This window comes from Nipponia nippon, unplaced genomic scaffold (genome assembly GCF_047370975.1).
Source record: "Nipponia nippon isolate SJK-2023a ecotype South Korea unplaced genomic scaffold, ASM4737097v1 scaffold_35, whole genome shotgun sequence".
NCBI lineage: Eukaryota > Metazoa > Chordata > Aves > Pelecaniformes > Threskiornithidae > Nipponia > Nipponia nippon.
This window is the reverse complement of record NW_028262353.1, coordinates 283,922-309,339: the sequence shown is the minus strand read 5'-3', so window position 1 is coordinate 309,339 and position 25,418 is coordinate 283,922. Positions and strand designations below refer to the sequence as shown.

General features: G+C 56.7%; 1 protein-coding gene across 4 annotated transcripts in view; it reads left to right on the top strand.

Moving 5' to 3' along the window:
* LRP1 (LDL receptor related protein 1) overlaps positions 1-25,418 on the top strand; it is a 91,994-nt gene that overhangs the window by 15,763 nt on the left and 50,813 nt on the right. For 3 of the 4 annotated variants that reach the window (XM_087771092.1, XM_087771091.1, XM_087771095.1), the window contains exons 2-6: positions 2,601-2,723; positions 9,714-9,851; positions 12,484-12,603; positions 13,510-13,638; positions 13,928-14,191. In XM_087771092.1, the coding sequence (XP_087627218.1) occupies positions 2,601-2,723; positions 9,714-9,851; positions 12,484-12,603; positions 13,510-13,638; positions 13,928-14,191 (774 nt within the window). The remainder of the gene's footprint in view (positions 1-2,600; positions 2,724-9,713; positions 9,852-12,483; positions 12,604-13,509; positions 13,639-13,927; positions 14,192-25,418) is intronic. The other variant, XM_087771094.1, reaches the window with a different exon arrangement.

The window sequence follows — 25,418 nt, the reverse complement described above, 5'->3', positions numbered from 1 at the left end:
TGCTAGTGAGCATCTCTGCTCCAGGACCGGTGTCTCCACTGCAAAACAAGATCCTGTCCTGGCTCTGGTTTCTCCTCCTGTGTAGACGCATCCCTGCAGGGCTGTGAGCGGCTGGGATGGGGCAGCAGGCTGGGAACCACTTGCCAGGGGTTTGCCCTCCTCTTGCAGATCTGCCCGCTCCCCTTGGCGGGCAGGAGGCAGGTAAGAGGCTGGGAGCTGAGCTTGACCTGGGGGAGACGGCAGCTGCTGTTGGCCCAGTGGGTTCCTGGGTGCCGGCTGCGGTCGTCTGCACGGTTGCGGCAGCCGTAGGTCACTTTGTGGCTGCTGGAGACCTGGGAGGATGAGAGAGAGCAGGAAATCCAAGGGAGTGTCGGTTCTTTGCTGTGGTTTTCTTAATGAATCTTGCATTTGGTACGCTTGTGGCTGGGAGATGGAGGCGGAAGATGAGCTTCTCTGGGAAGAGGGGGCGGCAGAGCCGGCTTCGAAGGAGAGCTGGTTGCAGGAGGTGCCTGTTGCTGAGCTCGCAGCCCTGCGCTGCCACGTCCTGCAGGAAGAAGGGGACAGGCTTGGTCTCCAAATAATCTCTCACCTAAAGAAGGTGGGGGGGGGGCAGTGGAGGGGGAGGCATCTGCTCATAACTGGGGATGTTTCATCCATTTTGATATGTCCAGTCTCCATCTTGATTGCACTGAGCTCCCCGTCATGGCATCGAGCCTTTCCCTCTGAGCAACAGCTCCAACGCTGATGCTTTAAAGACAGAAGGGAAGCGAGGTTTGTAGGAGGTGATACTCTTCAATCAAACCAAATGACATCAAACAAAACCCTTCTGCAGGTCTGAGGAAGAATTAGCATCATTACATGGTGGGGAGAGTTTCCTCCCACCCTTTAGGAACTGGGATTTGGACTGGGGACTGGACCTTCCCCATCCTCTTCCCTCACAGCATCCCCGCTGCAGACCGGACAGAAGCTGCCTGGACCCGGCTGCGGCATTTTCTTCACGTGGCAGAAGCTGGAGAGAAATCATGGCACCTTCTCTGCCTGTCAGGAGCCTGAGGGCGAGCTGGGTCATGAAATGCGTGAAATGAGCTGTAGCGCTGGCAGCAGCTCCTGCCTGTGGTGCTGCCTGGCGCGGCTGCAGCGAGGCAGATGCAGAGACCCTCTCTCTGTGGGCTGAGCAAAAAGTTAAGTGGATCCTTGGAGCAGGGAATTTAGCAGAAGACTAGGGATGACACAAGATAAATGTTTAGGGAATTGCGTGTGTTTGACTGCCTTTGCTTTTAACAAACATTCACAGTTGCGTTTCATTGGGTTTTCAAGATTTGCTGCCTTCCCAAGGGCTCGGGCTCGCTGTTCAGAGCAAAAGCTGCAATCGGTGTGGAAGCGTTTGCTGCAGAGAGCTGAATCTCTGGGAAGAAAGTGAAATGCTGAAAGACTGGCAAGAAGATAGCCCGAGCCAGTGGGGCTGCGGGGGCTGGGCTGGGCTCTGCCATGTGCCAGGCTCTGCCGCATGCCAGGGCAATGGCCCTCGCCTGGGAGCCCCCGGCATGGTGGGTCGGGTTTGAAGCTGGCACAGCTTCACTGTATTTCGACCCTTCCCGACGGCAGCTCTTACCTGAACTTCTGCTGCCGGCCCTGCCTTGGCCTCACCTCCAAGGCGGCTGGCTCTGGTGCCCACCCTGCGTGTGTTACATGTACGGCTACAGACGCATTTATTTCATGCTTGGCGCTGCCCCTGCTGCTGTGGATTGGCCAAAAGAGACCTTGGTGCAGCACCTGCTGACTGGCAAAGTGCAGCCCAGCAGTGCCGGGGACGGGCGAGGGTCTCTGCCTTCCCTTCTAACTGCGACCCTTTGGCAAAGGGGAGGTCACGCAGCCTGTGCTCGGGGGGGTGCAGTGACCCCCCATTGCAGCCAGCCTCCTCGAGGGGCCAGTTTTGGCAGGGGGAGACCCCACCCTGGCCTGGAAGCGCCCAGGGGAGAGGGAACCGGGGTTCTTCCCAGCCCTGCTCCCATCCTCGGGCTTCAGGCCGGTTCTGTGCTTTAGGTTTTCCTGCTTGTTTTGTTATGACTTTGTTTTATTTCTGTGTGTCCCGGGAGGGTGGTGCCGGGGTCGCCGACCCTCCCCTCAGGGTGCCGTCCCGGTTGTGCACATGTGTTTCCTGGGCGCGGGATGGATGGAGAACCTGTCCTGCTGCTGCTGCTGTCTTTGTGATTTAAAAATGTTACTTTTTAATTTGTTCTCATTTGGGTTTTCTTATTTTTTTCCCTGTCTTTTTTACTGTCTAGCATAGAAAATAAACTGCCTTTGGCTCCCAGGAGCTAATTCATCCAAGTTAAATGATCTTTAAAATCTGTTAGCGCATCATGGATCTCGGTTCCTGTTTTCTCGCAGTGTAATTAATGCTTCAGTTTAAATTTTCTCCTTTCCTTAGGGGCAGGGTTGATGGATCTGATGCCAGGCTAAAACTTTCGCTGAGCCATTAGAAAGAAATCAAACTAAAAGCAATCTAGTCCTTAATTTAAATTTTATTTTTTTTTAAATAACTTGTCTTTGGGAAGAAACTGATCTTGTTTATTATCATTATTTCTTTTCTCATCCAGCACCGAAGACATGTAGCCCTAAACAGTTTGCATGCAAAGATCAGATTACGTGCATATCTAAGGGCTGGCGCTGTGACGGGGAAAAGGATTGTCCGGATGGCTCGGATGAATCACCCGATATATGTATGTATGCCTTCCTTCCTAATAATGTTCTTTTGGTTTTGTTTCATCCATTCTCATTGCACGGTCGTTCCAGGGTCCCAAACAGGCGGCATTGCGCAACTGCTCTACCTCAGCTCCTGTTTCTCCTGTAGTACCAGGAGTCCACAGCACCTTGGGGCAGGGGGGGTACCGCACGCAGAAGGAGTCCAAGCCGTCCAGCTGTCCGTCCTCCCTTTATCTCCCTAGCCTCTGCTCCCGGGGCCTCTGGCTCTGGGGCCATGATCCATCATAACAAAACAGCCTTCTGGGAAAGGGGTGTCGCTGATTTATTTTTTGTTTCCATCACAATTGATTTACACAAGGAAGACAGAGTCCTGGAGGCAAGGAAGCAGCAAGCTGTGGCACTGGGCAGGGGCTGCGCCTGCATGGGGTCAGCTCTGACGCAGCTGCATCCCTTCCTCAAGCGGCTGTGCCTCCGGAGCCTGGCATTTAACGAGTGCTTGGAGCGAGGGCTGGGCTGAAGGGAAGAAGGAGATCTCTGGGATGGGGCAGTTGAGTCTTGGTTTGGAAGCAAATGGGGAACCAGGCTGGGTTAGACGGGGTGCGAGGGCTGGGGATGGAGCGTGTGCGTCTGCACGGGGGAGCGAGCCAGAGGCATGCTGGTGCTGTGGGCTCTGCAGGGACGGCGGGTGTGCTGGTCCCGCTGCACTGCGCTGTGCCAGGGGCTCTGCTCCAGCCGGGCTGGAGCAAGGAGCCACCTCTCCCTGTGTCCTGGTTTCTCCCTCCATCTGATGAGGGAGAGTATGCTGCCCTTCTTGCCTCACAGGAGCAGCCTCATTAGGTTGTTTTACTGTGTCAGGAAAGCAGGCTCGAGATGCCCGGCTGGCAGGACAGCCACAGCTGGGTTCATCCCTGCCGCTGCTCACCGGTGACCAGCAAAATCCTCTCATCCTCTGGCCCAGAGATCCTTCCCAGACTCCTGCTTCACGCTGTACTTGGCATAGAGGTCTCCTCCAAAGCAGTTTCTGGTTCGGCACTGGGGTTATTTATTTCTTAAGGCAAAATGATGCAACCGTCCCCTCCGTGGGAGGGATGAGGGGGCTGGGATGGGCTGTCTGGCTCCAGTCAATCAGCAGCCCTGGAAAATTACTGCGGGAGGACTCAGAGGCCCTTCCCTGGCTGGAAGAAATCTGTCCTGATTGACGTATTCCGCTTGCTGCGTGTGTCTGTGCTCACTTCACCACCCCCCCCTCCATACAGGTGAATGGAAAATGGCCCCTTGGATGCTTTTCCCTCTTCCCCTTCTTCCTCTTTCTTCACTGTGAAGGCACCGCTCGTGGGGGCTGGCAGTCTCCCTCCTGGATGGGGAAGGCAGAGCCATACCTGCCTGCTCCGGCTGCTGCCACCCCGGCGGAAGCTGGAAAGCATCGGTGTCCTCTGAAGCAGGGCTGGGAGCATCCCCCACCGCTGCTCACCTGATGCCTCCCGGATCCCTGCTCCAGCACCACGTGGGCTGGTGAGGTGCCTGGTGCTGGGAGCAGCGTCTGTTCTGCGGATGCACCTCGTGTCTGTCTGTGCGGCAGTTGTGGCCTTGGTGGGGTGGAGGTAGGAAGACCCTCTCAGGTGTGCTCAGAGTCCCCCGAGGGCTCAAGCACCTGGAGCTCCTGCTGGAGGAGGGAGGCTTGTTCCCTGGGGGGCGTGGGACCCCCGCTAACCGTGTGCCCCTTGGTGCATGCTCGGCGCTTCCAGGACAGGCAGGTGGGAACCTCTTGCAAGACATAGACCAAAGCCCAGCGTTTCCTCTCTTCTCGCCCTGACGCTGCGTCTGCGACAGAGTCCGCGAGTTTCCATCACCACCACAGTCCCTAAACTTTGGAAACACTCTTTTCCTAGGGAGCGGTTCCCTCCCCAGCTTCAGAAGCGACTGCTGAGGTTTGAGGACCTGGAGGGGCTTGACCTTTCTGAGGGACTCTGCTCACGTTCCCCAAGTTCCTGCTTTAAGCCCCAAGACCGTGTTAGCCTGGGGAGTACCGGGAGGGAGCCAGCAGGATGCTACACCCTCTGGGACGTGGAGGTTGGGGTCAGCGGCCACCGGTGCTGGCTCCTTCATGCTGGCAGTCAGGCAGCGCTCAGTGCAGTGCTGGTGCACGTCTGGCCTGCCGCTCGCCTGTGCCCATCTGTGCCTTTCCCACGGGCAGGGGGTATGAATGGAGGTTGCTGCCTGCCTGCTCCTGCCTGGGCTCGTGTGAGTGGAGTCCAACCTGTTGGCACATGCAGGGCGCAGAGCCCGGTATCTCTGGGATTGCCAGGCAAGCTTTTCTCACGCTGCTTCAGCACAGGGGCTTCCAGCAGGCTCTCATCTTCCTTATCTTTTTGGCAGGGAGAGAATGACTTTTATTACTATTATTTAATATCTTTCTTAAGCCCAGGCTGCAAACACGGCTCTCGCAGGCTGCTTGGCGCATCCTTTCGTGCCCTGGCAGCGTGGCAGGGTTATTTACATTGCGCTAATGTACTCATGTCAGAGTCTCTTGAAATGCCGTCTATTACGTGCGAGGTTTTCCTCCCTGGGGAATCCTTTTAAGTATTTGCTGGCTTTGCTCACGTGTTAGCTGAGCATAGGAAGAGTTCCCTTTCTGAGCTCAGTGCTGTGCTCGTGTCTATGCGAGTGGCTCGTACCTGGTTCTTGCCCAGTCAGTCGTTTTTTCACTCCATGGAGCTTTCCAGAGGGAAAAAAACTTGGACAAGAGCCTCCGTCCTGTTGAAAATCAAAGGAGATGAGGGGCTCTGAGAAATGAATTTGCTGTGGCTGAGCTATGGCTGCTGCATCCTGGCTGGCCTCGTGCCTGGAGCTCTCCCAGCTCAGCTGGGTGCCCTGGCCAGGCTGGGGGTTTGCCTGCGAGCGGGACAGCCGAGCTGCCGGCACGCATTTCTCTGGCTGCGTGACAGCGGCACCATTTGCTTCACTGCAGACAAATCTGCAGGTCCACGGCCTTTGGTCGTTTGAATGTTTGCGAGGATTCAGCATCAAACAGTTCATCAGTCCGAGGGTTCAGGAGGTCTCAAATCCCTTGTCTCGCCGTGCTGGCCCAGTGCTGGATCTGTCGATGGCGTGGCCCTGCTCAGGTTCGGACGCGTCTCAAGCGAGTCTGTTGTCTGCAAAGCCTTTGCTCTCCTCTTCCTGCAGCGCTGGTGCCGGGTGCAGCCAGGAGGCAGCCACAAGACCTTCCCTGCCTGAGCTCCTCCGGTGCTTGGCTGCTGGCGCTGCCGTCCGTCCCGGCAGGGTGAGCAGGACCATCCCGCTCCCAGCTCCTCCTGCCTGTTCCCTTGTTGCGTTCCCCCGTGTCTGTGTCTCTTTGGGCTGTTGCCAAATCAACGACAGGCTGCATTTACAGGAGGAAGAATTGCTTTTCTTCTTTCCCCTTTTTTTTTTTTCCAAGTGGTTTTTAGAGGTTAAAAATTCCTGTCTAATTCAGCTCCTTGGGGTGTACCACAAGCTTGTCACATGTAATAAATTGGCTCATTTATTAGTGTGCCAACACAGTCAAAAGCAAACAAAGTGGCTTGTAGATTAATCCTGCCCTGTTTGTGATAAGTAGTTTGAACCAGGCTCTTTGCAGGGGAATAATGGACACGGCAGATCAGTTTTGACTGATGAACTGTGCACTTCATTTCAGTGCCTTCATTCTTGAAGTAGTATATTGATACTACTTAATTAACCCTTAATTTGCAATTACTCAGTGCCCAGATAGCGCTGTTGTTCAGCCCCCTGAGAAAAACAAAAGCCGTGAAGCGGCACCTGGTAAGAAATTCTCCTGGGAATAGTCTGCTGGGTGCCCTGGACTGGGGCTGGGAAGGAGGAGAAACTGATGGCTGCAATGGAGCCCGGGAGTCCTGAGCCCTGTATCCCCCATCCTGGTGGAGTCCATCGCCCCAGTGCCAAGCCAGTCAGCTAACTGGAAACGTACTGGAACATGTTTGACACGCAGCCTGTGTGCAGGGCAGTGATCTGGCATCTGGAGCCTATTAGATTTCTGTTCTTCGGGCACCTCTTGTGCAAGAAGGGGCATGCATGTGTCAACAGCCCAGAGGTAGTCACTTCACACAAAATGGACAAACGAAAGGGGATGAAGTTTTCACTATGGCAGGCTGGGGAACCTTTCTGCAAGGTGCAGTGTTTGTGTGCTCTTAGCAGGGGCTTTTGTGGGTGGCTCCTGCCGTGGGAACCTCCTGCGCATCTCCGCAGGAGCAGGAGCATGCTGGTCTGTGGGGCGGCTTCTTGAAGTTTTCCTGCTGGCCTTCAGTTCTGCAAAGGCTTTGGTGCATTTGGGAAGGGCAGAGGAGAAACCCAGCCTGCTCCATTTGCTCCTCGAGTATCAATTTGCTGTTTCATAGTCTGGAGGATGGAGGGATGGGTGTGCAAAGGTGTCTGCCTGGGACGTGCTGCGGGGTTTTGTACAGGGTCAGGAGCACCACGGGGTGGAGGCCAGCAGGTCCCATCCATCCCTCATCCAAACTCCCCTTGGCCCTTGCCCAGCGGAGCAAGATGGGCTCCTCCTCCCTCGCCCTCCTTGCTGCCGCTGAGCCGTGGGGCATGCAGGCAGCGCAGGCAGTGCAAGCCCTGCCTGTCCCTGGGGCAGTGCCCCCGCAGCTGCCTCCTGCAGAAGTGGCCCAGGCTAAACTGGAGAAGGCTCCATCTGAGAGGAGCCACCCCCAGGCTTTAACCTCGGTCTCCCGTTAGTTATGCCAACTGCGTGCTGCAAACAGGGCTGGGGCACAGGGATGGCAGTGGAGCTGTGGGAGATGAGGCTGGGGGAGAAGCGCCGGTGCAGCCCTGGGGTGGGGTTGAGCTGCCAGGCTGGAGGCAAGAGCCAGGGCTACCCCGCCTGCCCGGGGTGTTTGTGGTCCCGGAGTTCCTTCCCTGGGCCTTCCACAGCCACATGTGCTGCTGAGAGCCTTTAGCCCCCACTGGAGCTGGGAGCCTGTGGATTAAGGTTAAAAGCATGTCTAGTGTAGCTCGGCAGTGACAGCTTGCAGGGAGTGAAACGGAGCCCTCGCTGGCCAGGAGCGCGTTAGCGGGGCAGGAACCATGCTGGATGAGGATGTGCTGGCACACGGAGCGCTGGGCTGGACCCAGCAAGCTGTGCATGATGTAATGCTCCTCTCCAAGGAGAGTTTAAGCTTATTTAGGGCAAACTCCACTGGTGGAGTCTTAGATGAAGGTGACTGCTGGTCTCAATAGCTGTCTAAAACGGGACCGTGCCTGGACAAAGTGCTCAGCGCGTGATGCGCTGCAGGTGCCCTTCTCGGTGCTCACCTGGCGCTTCGCCTGCTGCGAAGGACAGGGTGCTCCACGGGGAGCTCGGGGAGCTATTTCTGCCATTGTCTCTGCTGCCAGCGGGGCTGATGTGCTGCCTGCCCTGCTGATGTGAGGGCAAGGCATAAACAGCCTCTGTCTCCCTGTAAAATGGGATTTTAGTATTTCACTTGTGCGCTGCCATTGACTCAGCAGAGGCGTGTTGGTGGCTCCAGCGAGGGCTGGCAAAATGCTGCATATTCAGCCCTAAAGTGAAGCTTAGGTTTGGGGCCAGGAAGGAGAGGAGAGCCTGCGGAGGGGAGTCGGGCTTTGCAGAGCTCTCTGGTCCGTGTGCCATGCTGTGCCATGCCGGTGGGCCACTGATGCTGAGCCCATGCTGCGCCCGCGCTGTGCCAGGGCTCACTATCAGTGCACCACCCCCAGGCAGCTGCCTTCCAGCCTGGGGTGAAGCAGTGTTGGAGCCAGGATGTTGGTGGAGCTTTTAATGGGGTTTCAGGATGTTAATCGATTTATGGTGTATTTTGTTGTTTGTCTCAATGCCATGCTTCTTTTCAGAGAAGCTTAAAAATAAAGCCTTGCTTCCTTTGTAATTTTTCTAGTTAATAATGGAGATTAAGTCTCCTTGTATCGCGTAGCCCTGGTTCTTAACGACCCCCCTGCAAGCCTGCCTGCACAGCAGCCTCTTAACAAAGAGCATGTTGGCACCTGAGGGGGTGCTTGGGGCGGTGGGGGGCTGGTCAGCTGTGCTTGGGGTGCTTAGCACTGCCTGACCCCATGTGCCCCCGGCCCTCCCAGCAGTGAGGGGTGCCCAGAGCCATGTGTCCGGGCAGCCCGGAGTGCATGTGATCCACAGGAACTTGAAACAGGGAGTCTGGGGCTGCTGAGGTCCGGGGTCACCTTCCTCCTGGGACCTCAGCCCGTCAACCCAGCTCATTCCTGAGGGTGGCACGCGTCCACTGACGGCGGTCTCTGGGGCTGGGCAGAGGGTCCCTGTCTGCCCCGGCTACTCCAGGTCTCCTTCCTTTTTGCACAATGGGTACTCCTGCTCGGGCCGTGCGCTGCAGAGGCGATGGTAAAGTTCACTCCAGACAGGTCAGGCTTTTCCTCCCTGGAGAGCAGTGCCTGCAGTGGTCCTGCCTGCTTTGAAAGGGAAATCCAGTGTCTGTGTAATGAGCTTCCTCCAGGGAGAGCTAGGGATGCTGGAGGGGACAGAGCCTGGTTTGGGCCTTTTCAGGTGGCCTTTTCTGGCCTCAAGCTGCCGTGGGAGCCGAGAAGACTTGGGACTGGCCTTGCTAGGTGGGTGCTGCTTATGCTCTGGGGCACATGCTGCGCACAGGAATCCAAACCAAGGCGGATTTAACATACATCTGGGCAGGGAGAATCAAAGCGCGTTCACACACTTGCTACTGGCACGGTGCTTGCCTGCTGTCAGCTACTGCAAAAACGTTCCCACGAATGTCCTGGGGAACGTGAGGTTCCCTGAACCCCTGCATCTGCCTTAAGAGCTTTTACATGAAATCTCGCTGTGCGAGGCCACGTCCAGTGGGTGATGGCCACTGCTGGAGAGCCACAGCAGAGCAATGTGGCAGGGCTGAGAGTTCCCTTGAGGTTTTGAGTGTTTCCTCCAGGTGGTAGGGTTGCAGAGCCGTCACGCTCTCCCTTTGGTGACAGTTCTGCCTTTTGCTGTCTTGCAGGTCCTCAGAGCAAGGTGTCTCGATGCCAGCCCAATGAGCACAACTGCCTGGGCACAGAGCTGTGCATTCATATGAGCAAACTGTGCAACGGGCTCCACGACTGCTTCGACGGCTCCGACGAGGGGCCGCACTGTCGGGGTAGGTGTCTGGGGGGGGGGTGGCGGTCAAAGAGGGGCTGTGGGTAGGGGGCTGCCCCACGAGATACTGCCCTTGCCTCCTTTCCTCCCCTACCATGGTAAGAGTCACGAGGTCCCCGTTTGTCCCCAGTTTCTGGCTGTACGGTGTGAGCCCCACGTTGGTTTTGTTTAATGGCTTCGCACCGGTGCCACCGCGCTCCATGCTCCACTGTCCCAGCCAAGCGCAGCCGGTGTGGGGCAGCTCAGTGCCGGGCTGGCCGGTAGCAGATCCAGAGATTAGCCAGAGCCGCTTGCAAGTGAAATGCCCATCATTCCTGAGCCTGCAGGCCATTAAATAGCTGCATTGTCTCTTGGGTTTAAAAGCTTGGAGGGCTGGGGTTCTGGTTCAGATAAGAGATACCAGTATGTTTTTCTCCTAATTTCCAGGAGCTTTGTCCCCCCTCCTGGCCTGTCCCCGGTTGCTAATCCTGCTGGAAAACTCTCCCTAAATCAGTGTGCACTGGCTTGCTGGTGTGCAGATTAGTCGCTCAGAAATGTGTGTCCTGGGCTGACCCCTGGAGCTGGGTCTCTGCAGACTCCGGGCGAGCAGCGAGCATGCTTTTCTCCCCAGCCCTTCCTCTGCCTGGGGCGGAGGGCTCCTGCCCGGCTCAGCCTGAACCAGGTGTGAGACACCTTGCCCCGAAGGGCTCCTCCCACCCAGCCCCAGAGCTGGGACAGAGCTTCTCTCTGCTGCCCAGCTCCTGCAGGAGGAGCCCGAGGCGGCCTCTGCAGCTGTGCCCGAGCTGACAATTAATATTTTGCTAATAGTTCTCATTCCTTAAGTGGGATCCGATTTTTCACAGCTGGGCAGCACGTGACCAGCGCGCATGAGGCAAGGGCTGGGTGTGGGCAGGCCCCGTGTCAGGACAGTTGCTGCTCGCAGGTTTGGGCACGTTGGGGATGTAAGCCCTCACTAGCGCTTGTGTCAGATGCCGAGATCCCCCCTGCCTGCCCGCCGGCGGCGGGAGAGCTGGTGGTGCCACCCCGGGGAGGCATTTCCTCGCAGCTGGTCGAGAGCCCCAGCGCGCCTCTGTCCCGGGCTCGGGGACGAGCTGTCACCGCAGTTTGTGCTCCGGCTGCTGGAGCATCGTGCCATCCTGTCCTGCTCCCCTCACTGCCCTTTGTGCCTGGCCTCTGCCCAGGGCCGCTCACTCCCTCTGCAGCGGGTGGGAGGTTTGTCCCGCAGAGGTGCCCCTGCGGAGATGCAGAGATGCGTTGGGGAGCCAGGGAGCCTCTGCTGCCCTTGCAGACATCCACAGGGATGGAAATGCCATCAGAACCTCCATGCTGAAACTCCTCCCATCATCCGTCTCCTGCAGACTCGGCACTCTTGGGGGTTATTTGTTTTTTTGGATGCATGCAGTGCTTTAGCTGAGAGATAAGAATCTGAAATGAAGAGCTGGGCCTGCTAAAGCCGATAAACCTTGTAAACAATGCAGCTGGGCCTTGCCTGGCTTATTAAACCATTCCACATGCGAGGGGCAGGATTTTCGCAGTGCCTGGGCGCTGCTCCCCTGTCCAGTCCCAGCTGCGAAGAGGGATGTGGAAAGGGCTGGATGGTTTTGGTTTGGAGAGGCTTGTGGCTGGGCAGCTGCTGTTTCCCCACACCCGGCAGATTTGCTGAGACCCAGTTCAACGCCCTCTGAGCACCCAAGTAACCAGGTCGGGCAGGGCGAGGAGAGGAGGGGACGAAATAAAACCCAACATAAACCAACCCCCCAACAAAGGGCCGACAGCGCGTCCCTCACAGCAGGCTAAGGAGGACCATTGCTAAATGACCTTGATGAAGTTGGAGGCTGCTGCTGTTTATCAGCGGAGTGAGGTGGGCAGCCCTGGCCTCCCTTTGCCTGTTGGCAGCGCTGGGCAGGTGGGGGCTTTATTGGTGTTTATTACGACTGCTAATGGAAATGAAGCCGCGGGAGATGGTGAGCTGGGTGGCCACATCTGTGGTCCCAGCTTTGCCTGGGGCTGCCTGACCGTGGCGCTGAGATGGTGCTGCCACTGCAGGGGGACAGGCAGCTGTGAGCTCCGGGCTCCCTGGTGCATCTGGCAGCTGGCTGCCTGCCTGAGCGCTCCTCTGCCGCCTGCACCACAGCATCTCTGGTGCAGAGTGGTCCCTGGGCTCCCTGCAGTCCTGGTTAGAGGGAAGTTGCTGTGGAGAGGACATGGCAGATAAGCTCACCCTGACGTGTCTCTGGTATCCATGTCCCCTGGGATACCCTGGAGCTGATTCCTACGCTGCTCTCCCATGCGAGGAGTGCTGGGTCTCGGCTGGTTGCGGCCGCAACGGGTTCCTGGTGGGAAGTGGTGTCGAGTCAGCAGCTTTGGGGGACGGTTGGGGCTGCTCAGAGGCCCCTCTCATGGAGCAGCCCATATCTGCTACGGCCTCCCCTCCCTCTGCTGAGGGTCTTGGTCCTTCCCTCCTCATCGGGGAGCAGGGGGACTGCATGGAGGCCCCCAGCAAAGCCTGGTGGGGTGCCTGGGGTCCCCTTCACCCAGCGCTGGGGCTCAGGTGTCCATCCTGTTCCTCACCCGAGCGTCCCTGCTTGCACATCGGTGACAGCCTCTCTCCTCCGTCTTCCCTGTCTCCTCAGAACAATTAGCAAACTGCACAGCCCTGGCCTGCCAGCACCACTGCGTGCCGACGCTGAGCGGACCAGCGTGCTACTGCAACAACTCCTTCCAGCTGGCTGAGGACAGGAGGAGCTGCAAAGGTCGGTACGGGGTGGGCAGAGCCATCACCCCTGGCATGGTGCCCGTGGCTCCTCTGGGCTGTGGCAGATGCCGCCGTCTCAGCAGCCGCGCGGCCAAAAGGACTTGGGGCTTGGCAGACTCTGACCTTCAGCGGGGAGCACAAGGCGCTGACAGGATGGGACTCTGCCTCCCTGCCGCCGTGGGGCCGTTACGTGGATGCAGCTCCTGAAAGCCTGAGTGAGGAATATCGGGAGGGAGTAAGGAAAAGGCTTTGCCTTTGTGTACAGAGTCAGGGGCCATTGCTGGGCTTGTATGTGCTCCTGGTGTCCGTGCCTCAGAGGATGCTGGAAAACAGGAGAGGGTCATCAGGGAGCGATCAGATCAATGCGATGCCTGGAAACAAGTCTGGAAGTGAGAGATTGCAGTGGCTCTGTCTCTTTCATTTATCTGAGCAGAGGTGAAAGGGGCCTTTATCAGCTCCTGCACGCATCTCTGGGGGCAAGAGCTCTCCGATGGAGACTGCTCTTTCATCTAGCAGAAGAAAGACTAGCGTGCAAGCCAGGGGTTTGGAAGCTGAAGATTAGAGAAATTCAGACTGGAAATTTAGGTGCAGATTTTGCAGAGTAGGGGGGAGGAGCAGTGGATAATTAGGCCTTGAAAAGGCTCAGCTGTGAGGCAGGGATTGTCCTTTTGCTGTCTTGCTGCTGATGCTGGAGCAGAAAGCTGGGGGCTGCCCGCAGGTGTTGCGAGGTGACGTTAGCCAGGTATTCTGCTGGAGGCCATTGTGACTGTCCCTTTGGCTTGGGGATTGTATCCTCCCCTGCAGCTCTGCCTTGGAGAAAAGGGGGAGCCTTCGTTCCCTCGTAAGGCAGCTAAGGAGAGATGTTTGCTAGTCTAAACCTTGGGGTTTTTGCCTTCTTTTCCAGACTTCGATGAATGCACTGTCTATGGGACCTGCAGCCAGACATGCACCAACACGGAGGGCTCCTACACGTGCAGCTGTGTTGAAGGATACCTCTTGCAGCCTGATAACAGATCCTGCAAAGCCAAGAATGGTGAGATCCTTGACAGGAGAAGCGTGCTGCTTCTTGGCAGCTCTGCAAACTGTGGCCTCCTGCTGTGTGTGTACCCCTGCCCTGGTTCTTCACTTCAGGGTGCTCTTAGAATCAATCATAGAATCTCTTCCCTGAGGATTGTCCTGTGCTACCACCCTCTTGCACATGTTGGGCTGCATGTCATGGTCTTGTTTTCTCTGGAGCAGAAGGGCCGGGCTGATACGGCGTTGCAGCCACAAGCTTTGGGTGCTCTGCCATGACCACCCTTCTCCCCTCCTTTCCCTGCCAGAGCCCGTGGACCGTCCTCCTGTGCTGCTCATCGCCAACTCCCAGAACATCCTGGCCACCTACCTGAGCGGAGCACCTGTGCCGAATATCACGCCCACCAGTGCCAAGCAGACCACGGCCATGGACTTCAACTACATTGAAGACACGGTGTGCTGGGTTCATGTGGGTGACAGTGCCTCCCAGACCATCCTCAAGTGTGCCAAGATCCCCAACCTGAAGGGCTTCGTGGAAGAGCGCTCTATCAACATCTCCCTCAGTCTACACCGTGAGTGCCTGCTTCCCTTTGGACCTTGCTCCCCCAGTCCCCATCTCCTTTCGACAGCCTGCGGTGGGTGAAGCAGGGGTGTATTTTCATAGGAGGCAGCTTTCCATGGGGCCAGGCACCGAGGCTTCAGCACAGATGTAGCTTTTGGCTTTCCTTTTCCTTCTGTCTTACTATCTAGCAAGTTTTGTGGTTTCTTTATGTGAGCATATGAGGAAGAATGATACAGCAAGGAGTGGAGATGGTACCTGCGTAGCAAGTTCGGGGGTGGCAGTTGTCATTGCTTCCTCTTTTGGTTTTCGCCCTGTGTTCCCATGGCCAAACCAGGCATTGGTCCCCACCCCAAGTAGTGACCGAGAACAAAATCCTGACCAAAAAGTACCTCCCGTTGGGTGGCCACGTGAGTCACCGGCATGAGTGGCAGATGGTGGTTTCATTCTGCTTGTGTCTCCCCAGCCGTAATGAGTGTGGTTACAGCTCCGTCTCTTGTTTGGGCTTGCTGGTCCCAGTTTGGCAGTCAGAATGGGAAGGCGAGTTACTTGCTGGGATTTTGGTGCTCTTTGACTCGGGCCCATGCCCGCTCTCCCGAGAGCCTCTGCCCAGTGAGGGGTCCCAGCAGAAGCTGTGGGCTTCGAGGAGCCTGTCATGTGTGCTCTCACATGTGCAGGTGCAGAGCAGTGGGGTTGGTGGGGTCCCCCTGAGACAGGAGGTGGGTGGGTGCCGTAGCCGTACAGCCAGGATGTGGGAAACTGCTCCCACTGTTGTACTGTTGCTGATTTTATCCTATGAAACCACAGACCAAGTCAGTCAGGGTGGGATTTGGGGTATCTGGGGTTTGCAGTGCATCTCCATCAGGTTTTGCAGCCCTCAGCTTCCCTGGCATCATCCTCCCGATGTCTTTTGCCTCCTGAAGTTAGGGGCGCTTCCAGAGGGAGGCTGTCTGTGCGGCGCCTGACGCAAGAGGGATCCCCTTCTTCTGCAGAGATGCGAGTGTTGTTACGTGATGAGCAATAGCTAACCTAGCAAATTAGATGAACATGTATGAACTGATGTTTGCAAATGAGTAAAGGTCTTGGGTGGATCTCAGAGCCGAGGGCGTTTCTCTGCCGAGGGTAATGTCATGGTGCCTGGCTGCTGAGGGGGAACCAGACAAAGGCCTGGCTGAAGCGTGAGGCGTGAGCTGGGAGGCTGACGGGGACCCTGCCGCTCCTCGGGCTGCGTTGGGGGGGCTGGGGCTCAGCAGGCTCCGGCTGCTGCACCCTGCCGAGGGTGTGTGCAGCATGGTTAATTTAAGCTTGCACTGTGTATTTTTAGGGCAGCGTGTATTTTTAGGGAGAGGCCTCACCCTTTGCTCTTGCAGGCGATAGCCTGAAATTAGGCAGGACAGGACTTGGCTCTGCTGTCCGCTCCCCCCCCGATGCTTTAAGGATGTCTCTGCTTTTACGCACTCCTGGCTGCTCTCTTAAGGCTTCCTCAGGCGGAGTTTGGTCTCCCTATAGTTCACCAGAGGGGCAGACAGCAGCATCGTGTAATGCTCTGGCTGCGCACTTCTTCCCATCAAGCTCAGTTTTAGCGTTGTAATTTCCTGCAGCTGGGAGTTGCAGCAGAGACCATGGTTTGTGGATGGCACATGAGCCATGAGCTGTGGGTTGGCCCAGGGGAAGGGGAACTGCTGGGATTTGGGTAGGAGGTTTCGGGGTGTTCCTGAAGTCAGCCCAGCTGCCTCTCCACAGCCAGGTCCCCGCACTGGGAGGGTCCTGAGCTTTCTGGGGTGCCTTCACCTGGCTGTGGATGGCACAAGGCTGAGGGTGCAGCAGCCCCAGGGATCGGTGACCTGGCTCGTGAATTGAGGTGGCTGCAGGAGGAGCAGCCACCCTGACCATGAGCAGGCGGTGGTGAGGTGTCAGTGCAGCATCAGGACCTGCAGCACTGACCGCAGCCCCTCTGCCATACCCAGATGAGGTGGTCGGCCTGGCAGGCTTTTGGGGCAGTTGTTTGGGCTGCTCCATCTCCAGGAAGTTAATCTGAGACACAACTTTTTGATTATGGTCAGGAGGGGAAGGGAGCTCATAATAAGAGCGTGTTCAAGTCTAAACAAGAAAAGGTGCCTTACTTTGCTTGGCCTCCTGATCAGTTGCGATAGCTCAGGGTGGGAAGAGGGGAATTCAGCTGACCTGGATGGGAAAGCACCTACCCTTGCCCTGGGATGAAGGGAGCATTCCCGTCCACAGGGAAGGGGGGACCAGCAGCTCCTGTGCGTGGTCCCTGCTGCTGTTGGGTAGAGGCTGCTTGCAGAGGAGCTGCAAAGGGGTCCCTCCTCCAGTGCGAAGTGTGAAACCACCTCAGGTTTGAGCTGCGGAGCACAACCACGCACGTGGGCGCTGATTTTTCAGCCCCAAGACGTGGGCTCATGGTGTAGTCATGCCATTAGCCTCCTTCCTTACAGACTACGCTCTGGTGGGTACATGCTGCCTGGACAGATGCATGCCCTGGAAATACTGCATTAGCAATAACAATCCAACGCACCTTGGAAGGAGCAAAAATGTAGCTCCTGTGCATCTCCTGGCAGATTTTCCTCCTGCCTGAGGAGAGTGTGATGGAGGGCCTCCCATTCACCCCCTCCGTTAACCTGCTCCGAGCTGCCGCCTCTGCCCTCCTTGGGGACAGTGGCAGAGACCTGCGGTAGGGATGTGTCTTGGCAGGTGCTGTGGGTGCTGTTCATGGCAGGTTGGGGTGCAGAGGGGGTGGGAGCAGGGCTGCCCCGGGCTGCTCGTTGGCTACGTGGCACCGGTTGCTTTTTATTCCTGTTTCCCAAGGGAACAGTCCTTACACAGTTTTGCCGTGTGCTCCTGTCAGGCTGTGCGGCTCTGCACTGTACTCGGCAGGCGGCTGCCGGTGCGGGGCTGTGTTTGTGCCCGCACGGCCTCGTCTAGGTTGCCACGGGTTGGAGATGTGTGGAGAAACATCCTCGCGGGGCAGGGTTTGTTCATGAGCACAAACAAGTTGGAGAAATGAGTTTTCCTGAGCCCTGGGTCCAATGCTGGGGTTTGTGACGAGGAGATAATGTCACTCCCCCACTCCTCTCTGTCAGGACACTGGAGAGACCTGTGAATCCAATTAGTGGTTTCCCTCTTTATTTGCTGCTTTATGGCATTATGTGCTAACAGCAGGAGTCAGGCTTCCCTGGTGCCTGCTGCTAATGGGGCTTGAGTTGGCATCTGATGGGGGAAGACTGATGCTGAAGGGCTGGAAATTAGCAGCCCCCAGCTGTCAGGGGTAGGTCTGGGCTGGTGAGATGTCACAGCCCAACTCTGATAGCAGCCGTGCTTCCCTGCCTTTCTGTCCCCACTCCCTTCCTGCAGAGAGATTAGTGTCACTTGTGTTATGGGAGATGCGTTAAATGAATGCTATTAACAGGGCTTGGCAAGACCCACTGTACTCTGAAGCTTTGCTTTTCCCCTGGTCCTTGCACTGCTAAACCCTTTTTTCTATCTGCTGTCTTTAGTGCTGATGCACTTTTTCATGGTGACTGTCCCTTGGCTCCCAAATATGCGCTGCCCGTGGACATTTTTCACAGGCAGTGATTTTCTCAGTTGATCTGAGCTGGCCGGTTCCCTACCCCCAGGTCTTTTTCCAGGGACACACGAAAAATCAGAGGCTGGTGAAGTCTTCCATCTATTTTTCTTACAAAAAACCAAAAAAACCCTCATGTTGGAATTTAATTATTTCTCTCTGCCATTAGTCGGAGCCGACTGCAGTGGCTGGGACTCCCTGGGCATGGAGGTGACAGGGAGGACACGTGGGGCTTGGTGGCAGTGCTGGTGGCCACGCTGCATGGCCAAGGCGGCCCCTGGCTAGTGCTGCAGAGCAGCCGAACCAGCTGCAGGCAGGTGTGGGGATGGCATGGCCCTTCACTGGGCAGGGGTCCAGCCTGTCCCCATCACCATGGGGAACTCGGAGGTGGCACCTTCCTGCCCAGCCCCTGGAGCTCAACTTCCCTTGGGGCTGCTCCCTGGCTATTGAGAGCCCACCAGAGCACCCTCCGGGCTCATCCCTGTGAGAAGGATGGGGCATGAGCACACGTGCGATGGCGCGGGAGCAGTGCAGGGGAGGGCTCGTCCTTCCTGCCAACGCTGAATTGCAACAAGGGGAACTTGTCTCATTCTTCCTCCCTTTCCGCCCTCCCTCTCCTCTGCTCTGTGTGAAGACTCAGCGCTGTTTCTGACCAGGGAGGATCCTGGCAGGCATCGCACGTCCACTCGCACTCAAGGACAGAAAGGCGCATGCCTGCACAGGGGGAGAGCCGCTCTCCAGAGCGCCCAGAGGCTTTGCTCCACTAGCACCTGGTGTCTGCTCAGACCAGTCGAGCATCGCTGCTGTGAGCAGGACAGCATGGGGCGGGTTCTCCATGAACCCTCCAGCCCCCGCAGCCCCTGTCAGCCCAGACCCCTGCAGACCCAGCCTCGCCACCTGCGTGGATCTGGGGACAGCTGGTGACCAGGGCAGGTTTTGCTCCGAAGTGACAGCACTCACATACAGGTGCAAAGGAGAGGAACCGCCCCTGCCCTGCCTGTGCCTGGCAGGGGGCTGCTGCCGGTCCCTGCAGACCCACCTTGCTCTGTGGCTAATCCCTGACCCCTGACTTTCTGATCCCATGGGTTTTCTCAACCAGATTCCAGCCTCTACGTGTTTCCCGAGACAATGTCCTCATTTGTTTGGAGTTGCATTTCCAAAGAATTTCAAAGCAAAACAACACACACACACAAAAAAAATTCCTCTTCCAGGCCATTGTGCCGCTTGGCCCTCCCAGCTGGGCAGCCCCTGCATCGGTGCTGCCTCCCCCATGGCAGGCACTGCCCAAGCTCCTCGGGCGCAGGGGTGGAGGCAGGGGTACGGTGCAGGTCCTGCCCAGCTCTGGGATGGGGCCAGATGGCTCCTGCCTGGACACTGGTCAGTCCGTGGCCTCGCTCTGTACTGGGGAAGCAGCAGATCCTGGCTGGAGCGGCAGCAATTGCCTTGATTATAATTTTCCTGCCACCATTTCTGCTAAGATGAATGTGTGCAGAAAGCTTGCTGCATCCTGTGGCCTGGTTGGAGACCTCCGCTCCCCCAGCTCTCCTTGCCACCCAGGTCGACCCCACACCCATGCCCCCCTCATCCTGGGGCTGGCCGCTGGGGAGCGTGTGCCCTGGCTGCAGCTGCTTGGGCAAGTGCTTGAGCTCTGCCTGAGACCCCAGGGCTGGGACAGAGAGGGGTGAGGGAAGCAGCGCTCCTGTCTGCACTCGGATTTGAGTGACCTTAAATCGGATCTGTGCCCCTGTTCCCCACAGCTGACAGGAGAAGGTGGTAACACCTCCCTGGAGCATGCACAGCGGGCTCGGGAGGCAAGAGCAGGTCAGGTGCACAGCCCTGCGAGGAGCCCTCCTTAAGAGGACACTTTATTGGCAGTAGCTTGACCCTGTGCCGGCCGCCTCTCGGCCTCCGTGACATTTGTGTGAGCGCTGCGATGGCGGCGTTAAAGCCTTGGCTCCAGTGCAGTGTGATTGAGTGATACTCGGCTTTCAGGAAAAGGCAGGAGTTCTTTGCTTTTGCTATGGAAAAATACTAGAGAACATGTGTCAGGAGACCGAAACCTGGGTTTCGCAGTGGGTCTCCTGGCGGCTCCCCTTCCTCTGCTCTTTCTCTTTCTTTTTCCCCGTTCTCAGCTGACTCGTGACTTTTTGCACGGTCAGAACCGGCAGCTCTGTGGTGCCAGGCTTTGTTTTGCTGAATGTATTTATTGTGCTGGAAGGTTGCTGGTGCCACTACCGCTAATTCATGGCCCCAGCAGCCCGTTTGTCCGGAGCTTTGGTTCTCTCCCAGCACAGGGCAATGGTTGCAGGTCTGCCGAGGAGCCGGGGCTGTGCTGGCCTTGCCCCCGGGCTGCCAGCATGGGGATTGCGGCCGGCTCCCAGGTGGAGCGGGCAGGAATGTTAGCTGCTCAGCAGGATGTGTCCGGGGATGCTGGGAAAGGGCTGTGGAGGTTCTTTGATTTATTATTTCTTGTTTTAAGGTTTGTTGTTTTCTTTTTCTTTTATAAAACAAGCCCCCAGGAAGGGGTTTGAAATATCAGGACATTTGATCCCGAGTGCATTATAAACTCTAAACGATAGCAATCTGGCCATTATTAAAATACCTTCCTGGGCAGCATCTATCTAAACAAGCACGTCTAGGAGGTTGTTTTCATTGACTCGATTTCAGCCCTGTTACTCGTAATGACCTGTCCTGTTGCCAATAAGCAGAAGAGCTGTAGGGTTTGGGACAAATTGATTTCAGGGAGATGTTGCTCTGCAGAGGAATCCAAGTACATTTCTTTCCCCACTTTGCATGGAAAGCTGTTTTTCTTCCTTGCTGCCTCATACTAGCCAAGAAAGAGGCTCCGATGTGAACTTACTTGGCAAGAAAGCAGGATGATTGGTAGTTTCATCTGCTGATTCCCCTCTTTTTTTTTTTTTTTAACTGTTTATGACTGTTCTCGTAGCAACAATGCATGAGAGCAGGGGATGGGTGCAGTGTCTGGGGCCAGTGAGCTCGCACCAGCGCATCAACTCTTTGTGTTGGAGGGGATGACGACTGTGATGATTTTGATCAGTCTGTTAACTAAGTGCCTGCCGGTCTCTGTTCAGCCTGGAGGCAGGTCTGCCATGGAGACACTTGGGACTGTTCTGTGGCTCTGCCCGGCACCTCTGGCTTTAATTACCCCGCTGTGTTTCCCCGATGGGGCCAAGACCCCCCAGAGCAGAGTGAGCTGGGCTGGGGTGGTTTCTGTTTCTCTCCGAGGTTTGCTGAGCGGTCCGAGGGCAGCAGCATCCCTGTGCCAGGAGGGGATGGCTCTGCGGTGCTTGAGCTTTGCCAGATCTGCTGCCCAAGCTGCCATCTCCCTTCCTCGTGGCCACCGCGATCCCCCAGGCTGCAGTGGCAGAGTGGGGAAGGGTCTTCTCTGCCTCCCCCTTCCTGGGATGGAGAAGCCCCATGCGGTCCCCCACCGTGGCAAGAGCCGCTCCCCTCCATCTCCCTCTGGCCAGCCCCAAAGCACTGAGCATGGGGCAAGCTGCGCTTCCACATTGCTGGAGACAAAAGGGTGAAATTAATGTCCTGAGTAATTGGGATCCTCTTGTGCACAGGGACGGGTTTGATTTCAAATGGACAGGAGTGTGTTTATCCCTGCACACGTCTGCCCAACTGTCCCACACCGTCGCCTGCCGTGCTCGTGCCGGGTTCACCATGCTGCGGCCAGGCCCTGCTGGGATCGTGTCTGCCCAGACCGGCCCCATTCTTGCTTTCTTGTCCCCCTGCCCCCCAAAATCATCCTGATGACAGTTCCCTGGGTTCCCATTGAGCCTGTGTCTCTCTCCTCTCACCCAGAAGGAAGCCAAGCGCCCTGTCCCTCTGTCGGCCTCTGCTGAGTATTTTTGCCTGTGGAATGGCCTCATTAAGGCAGAGTAATTAGCAGTCCCTTGGCTGCCCTCCATGCAGCTGAGATGGAGCTTGCTCTGTCTCTGTTCCTGCTCTTCCCACCTCCGGTGTCACAGCTGAGCTCATGCAGGGATGCTGCGGGGCTGAGCCCGGCCGTGGGGAGTGGGGCAGGTTTAGGACCAGGGAGGAGGCATGACCTGTCTGGCAGCTGGGTGACAAGATGCTGTCTGGGGTGTCGCCACCACGGGAAGCTGGAGGCTGTGTCAGCCTGGGGCTGTGCCCGGTGCTGGAGACGTGCCGGTGGCCCCTGAGCATTTCCCTTAGGATGCAGCTGCGATGCTGCGCTGGCTGGGGCAGGGATCTGAGACATGGGGACCACGTGAGCTGGGGGTCTGGACAGCCCGGGGCTCCCTGGGGAAGGGTGATGCTCTGGCATCTTCTGCTAACTGGCAGTCGCTCTGCCTGTCCCCGGGGATGGATGGGCTGGGGCTTTCTTCCTGCAGCGCCCAGTGACCGGGGGGGCTGTGCAGCCCTGGGGGGGCCGGTTTTACCTCCCTGAGAGCATTTGGCTTGTGCAAGCGTGGGCGTGCGTGTGCGCAGAGGCCACAAGGATCCTTCTGAGTGCCGAGTCAGACGTCCTGGACGTGGGCCACTGGCTTCCACCCAGTGGTTCCTCCTCTGAGCTAAACAGCTTAACAGAGGGGGTTTTAAATTTATTTATTTTTTAGCCTGGTTTTCTAAGGAAACAAGGCTGACATGATGGCGGTGACTATGTGTGCCGGTGTCTGTCCCGTCCGCAGTCCCCTCCTCCCCATCTTGGAGCTGGCAGCGAGGCTCGAGGTGGCGGCTCCTTGCACAAGGAGGTGTCTGTTCCTGGGAGCCAGTGTGGGGGAGCTGTGCCGGACCCTCGAGGGGCACGGGGTGCCCGTCTGTCCTGTGGCCGGCGCCCTTCGGGGCTGGAGTTTGTCTTCATGCCTGTCCTGTTAACATACTTCTAATTAAGGAAAATTGTCCCCAGGAGCAGTGTTTATCCATGGAGCATGTTGCTGTTACAGAGACGGTCTTGTTCTCTGGGGGAGAGGATGTCTGTGGAGGGAAGAGGCAGAAATTCTTCCAGATTATGGTATTATGTAAATGTATCAAACGGATCATTCCCTATAAAAAGGAAAGTAGGAAACCAATGTATTTGAGAAGCCCTGGGGACTGCATTCCTGACGAGCCTTCATTCCTCTTCTGGAGGCGTTTTTGAACTGAAACATTCGGTGACTTTTCCAAGCTTTTTTCCGCAGGAGCCATGTGTCATTGGCTCGCCCGGTGCCCGGTGCCACGGGACGTGCAGTGCAGCCACCCGCCTGGGCTTCTCGCTGGGTGGCGAGTTGGACACGGCCCCCCCCGCCCCGCCTTGGGCTTTGGCTTGCGTGTGTTTTGCTGGGAGCAGGAGGACACAGTGCTGACTGCCCTGGGGGGCTGCTCTCCGGGCGGCTTCTCCACTTCCGATGCGGCGCAGACAAGCAGTTTTGGTGTGGTGTCAGCTTGAGCCGTGGGCTGCGCAGTTATCTGTGTGCGTTTCTCTGTGGCCTGTCACTGCAGCCTAAACGCCTTAGGCACTTGTTTAGTGCTGGGGCTTGTGTTAGATCTGATCCACCATAGCTGAAGCAAAAAATTTGGGCTGTTCTTAGTAGATGCACTTGGACATAAATATTCTTTAAAAACAACATGCAAATGTCAGCAGCAGAGCTCAGTCCAGCTCTTTTATCTACCCCATGTGTTGGGGCGAGGGTGAAAATGCACAGCAGCAGAACGGGGAGCAAGGACCTTTGGTGACAGACCTCTGTGCCTGGCATTGGAAAGTGGTGATATTTTCAGTTGCTTCAAAGGGGAGTCTTGCAAGGAGGGTTCCCAGCAGAGCTCAGACCTCTCCTGACCAGTGTCCCTGTCCTGCCCTGCTCCAGGCACCCCATGGGGAGTGCTCCCTGTAGGAGTAATCGAGAAGTGGGATTTCTTCCAGACTGCTGCAGTGCAGAGCACTTATTTCCAAGCTCTTTGCACGTTCACCACTATAGGTGGTTTCTCTTCTTCCACGCTTAACTGTGCAAGAATCAGGGTGAGCTGCTGAGTTGCACGCATCTTAACTACAGCTGTTTCAGAACTGTGTCGAAATCCATGTTTTAGTCTGAGAGAAGATTGCGTATTTCCTTCCTCTTTGTGTCAGGCCACAATTGATGTTTTTGCAGACTGCGCAACAACTGATTCATGCGGAGGAAAGTTATGTGCTTGGTCAGCAAAGCTTGTTCCCCAAAAAACCCACAGCCTTGCGGTGCTTGACTGGTTGTGGGGTAAATCAGCCTCTCTATGGCTCAGGTTAAGGGAAGGAGAACCTCTGGCAGGAGTTCCTGTGGACAGTTGTTGGGTTGATGACCCACTTGTGTCAACGAGCTCTTTGGGTGGGACAAGATGCTCCCAGCCCCATCGAGCACAGGATGAAGTTGGAATTGGCGAGGGGGAAGGTTATTGCTGAGAGTGCCTGGGAAGACTTGTAAGAGTTGACAGGGCCAAGAACTTCTTGGGTGGAGGCTAGATGCTTCTGCTGCCTCTTGGGGCAGTTGCTTTCCCCAGGTGTGCCCTGGTAGTGCTGCGACGGGTCTCAGCCTAGTGTCAGAGGAGTCTGGACTGGAAGGGACATGGAGCCTTCTCCTCTGGCCAGCTGGCCCCAGCGGTGGCTCCTCAGGGCCTGTAGGCCCCAGAGGCTGCTTCAGCTTCTTTTACTGGTGGCCATCAGAAGGAAAAGGGAAAATCCAAGCACAGTGTGACAGATTATTTTGTGGCAGGGACTTGGTCAGGATCACTCAGCTCATGTTGAGCATGAAACCAGGAAACATCTGTGCAGGGTGGGTTTCGGAGTTTGCTGAAGTTGCCAGCCCGCCCTTGTTGAGCAACGTGCCACTTGTGTGTTGATGAACTTCTTGGTGCTCCCTCTCCCCTCTGTCCTCTGTTCGTCTGCCCTCTTCCCACAAGGAAGGCAACGGTGAAAGCCCACTTCAACCAGCTGCGTTCCTGGCCAGGGACTCTGAGCAGGGCTGGCTGGCATGGACCGCGGCTCACCGGCCTGGTGAAGTTGGTTAACTTCTTCCAGGAAGAGCCTTTAAAGTTGACATTCCCTGTTCTCTGCCCCCACAAACTCATTTTCAAACACTAGCAAATAAATAAATCTTGGGAAATGAGTTTTGCATGTTGCAATTGCTTGCAACACCCAGCAATGGTTGAGCAAGGAGGAAGACTTGACTCTGGGATGGGAATTGATGGGGAGGATGCACTCGCCAGCCAGCCCCCCTCCACTGCTGGGAGCTGCGGGCAGGAGGAGAGCGGTGATCGCTGCCCTCCAGCTTCTTCCTTCCATGAAAGTTGCTCACAGGACCCTTCCCATGCCCAGGGACAGGCTGGTCCCTGCTGGTGCCCCTGAGCTGGGTGCTTGTGCACATCTTGCTGGTCATGGGTGGCCGTGGCACACCTTTCCCAGGCCCCCGCTCTCCTGCTGGGGGAGACATGCGGCGCCTGGGTGGGGAGAGGCCATGTCCCTCACTCCTCCCCTCTCCCAAAGCCAAGCGGTGAGTGGGGGGAAAGCTCTCTACAGGCTAACACGAGGGGTTAAAAATAGACATTTGCTAAATTAGCTTCCACTGAAAGTTCAAGAGGAAATCCAGGTTTAGCTGAGGCTAAACGAAAGAGCTGAAAATAATAATAAAAACTGATTCTTGCAAAGGAGGGGGGAGGATGG